Source organism: Plutella xylostella, chromosome 6 (genome assembly GCF_932276165.1).
Source record: "Plutella xylostella chromosome 6, ilPluXylo3.1, whole genome shotgun sequence".
Lineage (NCBI taxonomy): Eukaryota > Metazoa > Arthropoda > Insecta > Lepidoptera > Plutellidae > Plutella > Plutella xylostella.
The window spans coordinates 1,934,402-1,941,528 of NC_063986.1; the positions used below are offsets into that span (position 1 = coordinate 1,934,402).

The following is a 7,127-nucleotide window of genomic DNA, read 5'->3' on the forward strand; positions in this document are numbered from 1 at the left end:
ATAATGTTTTATAGTGGCTGAAAGGGGATGCATTCAGGGGGTCATACTAAAAAAAAAAAAAACACGCACTCACCCCTTGTACTAATGTACTCCCTTGCGGGGTAGGCAGAGGTGCATTGCTGCACCCACTTTTCGCCAGAGTGTTATGTTAGTCCCAATGTAATAGGGGGCGGGCCTATTGCCATTTTACGGGCACATCCAAGACCCGAGAACAAATATCTGTGTTTAAACAAATATCTGCCCCAGCCGGGAATCGAACCCGGGACTGTCGGCTCAGTAATCAGGGTCACTAACCACTACGCCATTCGGTCGTCTAAACAACTTTAATTCTATACGACTTTTATAAACTTGTGAAAAAGTCATAGTACAAAAGTTATTCATATGACCTCACAATAGGTGAATCACCCTTTAGGTTTACAACTTATATTTTTTTTACAATAAACATTTTACAATAAAAACTAGAAAAGATCCCTGGCAATAAATAGCAAGTTGCGATGACACTTAATGCATACTGGGGCTCCGCGTAAATTCCCGGGAATCGAACATGTGCCCGGCGCTCATAAAAATCTCATGAAGCGGTTAAAGCTTTCCAATTGGATTCGCCGCACTCAACTGGACTAGTAATTTTGTAAATTATTGGAATTCTTCCAATGTTTAAACATACGTAGGTGTGTATACATACTCACTAACATAGGAGGATATTAGGACATTGCGTTTCCCATTCTCTGGTTGAAAGCTTTATTAATTATTTTATAATAATCTATACTATTTAGGTATATTACTAATATAAACCCTCACGGGCAATGAAAAAGTTCCACTCTCAAAATGCCGACATCAAACAACCCCAATTTTTGGACAAAATATTACCGTATTTAGTTGGTAATATCCTGATGCTTAGTTAAATGTACTTCAATGTTCCAGAAGCCGCCATTAAGCTAGCTTTTTCCGTTTAGAAGTAATTTGGTGTCTTTCTAAGTGGAACCTTTTTATTGCCCGTAAGTGTATTAGGTACTTACTTATCTATATATCAATTTTATAAAACCCTTATAAAACGGATAAAGTTTCTTGCAGAAAGTCTGCACACATATTAAGCTACATTATTATTTTGTCTAAACAGTTTCACTGCAATTGTATGGCATTACAATAATTATTGTTGAACCAATATTTACACCCAATAAATCCCAGTAGGTAAGTTCGTGTTGAATTTCAATTTCATGCGCTCAAATAATCACAATTTTCAGGTAAATCGGGCCGTTGAAATTAGAATTTGAATTCTGCTGACTAGATACGGCTCCCAATTATTGTTCGGTACATTTAATCCTTATATACTCCTATACCTACATATATTATATGGGTACTACACTTTTATGAATTCCAAATACACTCACGGGCAATGAAAAGGTTCCACTGAGAAAAGCACGAAAATACTCCCAAACAGAAAAGACTAACTTAATGACGACTTCTGCAACATTAAACTACATTTAATAGAGCTGCAGGATATTATCAACTTCTTCAATTTTGCCCAAATTTCAAATTAAATGTTTGAATAAATTGGAGTCGTTTGGTATCGGCATTATGTGAAACGGCATTTTATCAACCACTGTCAAAGTTTTTGTTGTAACGCCAATGAGTAAGACCCTTCTCTACATTTCACAATCATTCACAATCTCTACATTCGGTCAAATGATTCAAGATCACCAATAGTACTAGCCGTGTGCTTTCATTTGTCTTTTGCTATCTTTCTTGGCACACTGCGGGGCGACAGGGGACGCGGGGTGAGGCGGGGGCGGGGGCAGGGAGCAGGAATCAGGAGCTAACTCGCTCTATCTAACTCCACTCGCTATAGTGGAGGTACTGATGCTACCGTACCATGACTGACACATTAGCAATTAACAATCCATAAGCAGCGTCGCCTGCCAAAAAGTTTCGTCAAATTTGACGCCGCTAGCGCTGCTAGAGAATTGTTAATTGCAAATGTTTAGTGGTAGCCCAACTATTATTTTCTACTGGTTTGGTGAAGGTAAATTCATATAAGGGTGTAGGGCAGTTTTCCTCACCGTAAGAGCAATGGTGTAGGAATAGAGTGGTTCACCAGCATCTCTGTCGGTGGCGATAGAAGCGGACGCATTACCCGATCCCGATTGTACAAGAAAAATTTAAACAACAAAAATATTAATGTGTTTCGAGATGTCGTGACGATGTCACAGCAAAAGAGATACTAGATTAGATACTAGGGAATTTCTTGTCACATCAGTTTGATTCTGTTAAAAGGTAAACAATTAGCACAAGAACTTTGTTATTGCACATGTTGTACAGAGACGTAGAGAAGTGAAAAACCCCCCCCTAGCGTTGAGTTTACAAAATCCTTCTAATTTATTACTTCTCAATATTTGCCATCACGCCAACTGCAGCCCCGCTATACAATCGTCTCGCCAGTCTGATTTAGTGCCTTAATCGAGCAGTGCCAAGGCTTTATTATTGCGGTGCATCGGGTCGACATCCCTCCGGTTTGGAATCGAATAGATTTGGCCGGCAGAAATGACACAGAATCGGGGAGCGGCGATGCGAGCTATTGTACTACTGATCAATTTTTCAGCATTAAAAATATATTAGACACAGCATAACAGTTTTTTTAATTATGTTAAAGATCATCTATATTACGAATGGCTTAAGTCCCTCGACAGGATCAACAAAATCACAATACTTATTGCATATGGCAATAGTTATTTAAGGCTAATCGTTATCATATCGGCATATTTTGTATGATTTCATCATCTAAGTTTAGTTTATACGTCAGGCGAAGAGGCGCATTTCTTGATAACTGTGTAAATGTAGTCGAATCCTTATGCCTAATAAAATAAAAATTATGCGCAGCAGTTTTCTAAATTAACAAAACATAAATTCAATGAACCTTTCACGAGCTAAGTAAGTAATTCACTCCACATTATAATGCAAATTGAAGCAATCTAACGTAAACTCTACCCTGCCATCTTAGCATGCCTAGGTACCTAACATAGTAGTTCTGTCACACATAAATAATAGCTGAACATGCCTCCAGATTAATCTTGTAAGCCACTTGGTTGTAACATTTGCATGCCGTAATTTACTATACATGTGTTCCGTGATACAGGTAGCTTAGAATGTGTTAGTTTGGAGCCGTTTTGACTGAATCTAAGCAACTCCAGCGAAGAGATTAAAGGCCACAACGCCACTAAGCAGTTCATTTATGTGAAATAACCTTTAGATAAGACCTATAAGGTTTTGCCGCACATAAGAAGTACATAATACAATCGCGAGAAATGAAAAACTTCCACCTGCCATTGTCGTTTCATACTCGTATGATAATTAGGTATGAGTCGTATGTTACTGGAACTTTTTTATTGCATTGAACTCGGCCAAACAGAATAAGGTTGGAAACTCCGTACTTTCTTTAAAAATCAAGCGTGGAAATAAACTACTTTAGGTAAACCTCCACCTAGCTAACAAAAAAAAACTACCAGGCGCCCAGGTAAGTAAAAACTGCATATCTCGTGACCAGGAGTTCAGGAACACACAGAGTCAGATGTCGACGGCACTTCGGAAGCAGCTGCCGCGGGAACAAATGCCCCGGAAGCATTATGTTATCAAGTGTTTACCGACTTTAGGTCTGAGGCACACTAAAATTACGCTCATTTTTAAATAACCATGAGCCATGGCGGTTTTTTCCTGGTGACAATAAAATCGCTTCCTATCATTTCCTGCTATCTTGGTCCCATTTACGTGGGTTGACATAGTAATTTAATCCAGGTTTTCTCACGATGATTTCCCACGCTGAATATAAATTTCTCAGACAGGATTCGATCCCGGGTTGCTTATGTACAACGTACCTACGTGAAATTCTCATAATGCGTCTACTTCATCGGCATTGCCGCCTCCGTTTCTCCATGCATTTATGAAAATCCTGATGGACGCTTACTTTTAGCCATCACCCGCTCATGTTAACTTATGACAATCCTCCTGTTACAGGTACTTATTTACCGACGGATCATTTATGAAATTGGTCTGTGAATAAGGTACGAAGATAGCGAATAACGAGAATGATAAGGTTTATTTCTGACATTCTAGAGAGCCTTGTCATGTTCCATACGAAACTACAGAATGAAATGGGTTCTCTATCTTGTAATATTAATATGCATAAAGGGTAATACTAAAAGTACTTATATTATGTATGTCAGCTTAATGGAAAACCTCTTGACACAATAACTCTTTCATGCTAAAATAAAATATTATTTTACAGAGCACTTACTCATGTAAGTATTGTATGAATATTTAAAACGCTTCGAGCGTATTTTTTTAAAGGTTATCCTCGTATCTAGGCTATATTATAGATTTAGAGATAAAATATCACTGACATTATCATTATTATCTAGTAACCTAAAATATACGACGTCATTTTCCGAAAAAAACTGTAGTTACAGTGGGGTTATCGCAAAGTCTAAACGAAGTAACATTTACGAAGTAATTAGGGTCAAATTCAACACAATATGAATCCGTTAAACATTATGGAAACAACATGTTCGCAATAGAGGACCTGAAATCTGAATCTACAATCACCTATCTACCTACATAAAACCCCAAAAAAAAGTAGCCTGTGTACCGCAAACCTAACCCATTGTCGTGCGAGTGCGCTAATGTCTACCTCTTGCTATCTCGCCGGAATGTTAATACTTTCCCCACTTTGCCGGGTATGCAAATACTCGTTAAGGGTCTCAACATTTTTCTCGGCACTGATATGTGGGACGGCGGACCGTGTCTTGTGTGAAAATGAAGTGAAAAGAAAAAGCAAACAGGTGTATTTTGTGGGTTACGAGGTGTTTTTTTTTTTCGTTTTTAAAGTAGGGTTGTAACAGGCACTCCATGGACTTATGGTATTTACTTCTTCTTGTCGTGTTGGTGACAAATAGATAGATACGCTGAACACAAAAGAGTAGAGATTAATGTTTTTGGAACTAAACAGATTTAAACCTGGCAATAAAAAAAAACTTGTGATTTGTGGTCTGTTTCTATGGTTTGAATGTCAAACTCGCCCTGTTCCTGTATAAACAAATCGAATTTTGCTTAATTTTGGAGTTTTGTGGATTGTTGAGTTTGTTCACGAAGTGAAAATGAATAAAACCATTCGCAGCGAAGCTAGACAGATGATTTACAGCGTTTACCTACGATGTTTGGCGGAGAATGAGGCTGGAGAAGTATTAGTCAATATATACGATGTTTATGAAAGAGCAGCGTTTTATACTGGTGAGTAGGTACTTAATTTCTAACCATTAACATACGGTGTGTCTCTAGACATTGAACAGGGTGGACGTGTGACAGTTTGTGCTCTTAATAGTTTTTAAATTATTTTTCTAAATTCGCTATTGGTTGAAATCAGTTTTTGTGATTCCTGCTCCCTCATATGGGCCGCTTATGAGAGAACTCCTCCCAGTGGGCGTGTCAGAAAAGAGATAGCTGCGTTGAAGCGTGGAGGGCGAGGCCTGCTGAGAAAAATCAGAAAAGATTGTGCAGCCGTGGGACTCGAACCAGCGATCGCTCGGCGGGGTGAGTACATCTAGCCGCTCTCCTTAACCGCTCGACCAAGAGAAACGTACTGCGCCGCGCGAAAACAGCTATCACTACCTACGTTCTTCGCCGCTGCACGGTTACGTACCGCACTGCTACGATTCTACATATCTACGTCACGCAAAGACTGCAACTTCACCAGCTGACTCTGCTTCGCTTCGTTGGGGACACTACTATAGCTTTATCATGCCAATCAAATGTAACGGATGCGAGAATGATATAATTACACAAGATTTTATGAAATGTTTCAAGTGTAAAAAAATCTATGACCTGCCATGTCTGAATGTAACCTCGACTGTTTTCGCAAACTTCTCCCCCGAGTATAAAGAAAAGTGGTTGTGTCCTGGCTGTTCCAGACCTAAAGGTGATAACAGTTTAACCCCAGTCCGATCCACAGCCCCGGAAGTAAGTAACAACACCACACAACCGACTAGTAACGTCAACATGCTCCGCGGTAGTAGGCTAACTGCCAGTAAGTCTGAGAAAGATAATAATCTGGACATGAAGTCGCTCGCAAATGAAATTCGTCTAATGCGAAAAGAGCTCCAAGATCTTACTCAAAAACAGAAAACTGAAATTCCGCTTTTAAGGAAAGAGGTAGCCGATTTGTCTACTCAGTTAAACGCAGTCTCTACAACAATTACAGAAAGACTAGGCGAGTTTGCTAAGCGGGTTTCTGATCAGGAGCGGGAAATACTTCATCTGAAAGCCTCCCTGCAGCAATCGCAAGCAATAATATCTGCTCAAGACCAGTACCTCCTAAAAAATGAAATTGAAATCGCCGGCGTCCCAGAAACCGAAAATGAGAATATTGAGCACATAGCTATGGTAATCTCAAAGAGGATTGGCGTTGATTTGAAGAACGAGGACTTAGACGACGTCTTTCGAGCTGGCCCTCGCCGTGTCACGTCTCAAAACCCAGCTCATCCAGAAAAGTTGCCACGGACTATAGTGGTCAAGCTGGTTCGCCAGACAAAGCGCCGCGAGCTGATTAAAGCTGCCAAGTCTCGGCGGAATTTAACGTCAGAAGGAGTTGTCAATGCCCCCCCACAAAAACTCTTCATAAACGAGAGGCTTACAAAAGGCAACCGAATATTATTTCGTGAAGCCAGACTACGAGCTCGTCAGAATGGATTTAGATACTGCTGGGTTAAAGACGGATCAATCCTCATTCGAAAGGCCGACAAGACGTCAGCAATCACGATCCGCAATCTGGAGGACCTGGACAAGTACCTGCCGATCCCCAAGGCCTCGCAAAGCGAAACTTCTTGATTTTGAACTAAACTCTAATTACTATGTTTTTGTATATGAATGTAACCTTGAACTTATATATCTTTACCTCACTCCCAACTCTATCCCCACAACCCCCTTTTTATATTATGTTTATAGTAACTACCATTGTAATGTTCCATCGATGCCGAAACATTAACTATTTCGCAAATAATGAATTTAAACTACGACTGGATGTTCCGTGGGATTTGTTGCGCTTTGGAAGGGTTTTCCCGTGGTATTTTTGAAAAAGTAGTCTA

The 7,127-nt window shown here is 39.7% G+C and overlaps 1 protein-coding gene across 1 annotated transcript; it reads left to right on the forward strand.

The window, feature by feature from the left end:
- Positions 1–6,042: 6,042 nt before the first annotated feature.
- Positions 6,043–6,870, forward strand: LOC125488659. Its single transcript, XM_048621801.1, has one exon. It carries the CDS (start codon positions 6,043–6,045, stop codon positions 6,868–6,870), a length of 828 nt encoding a protein of 275 aa, XP_048477758.1.
- The last annotated feature ends 257 nt before the right edge of the window (positions 6,871–7,127 follow it).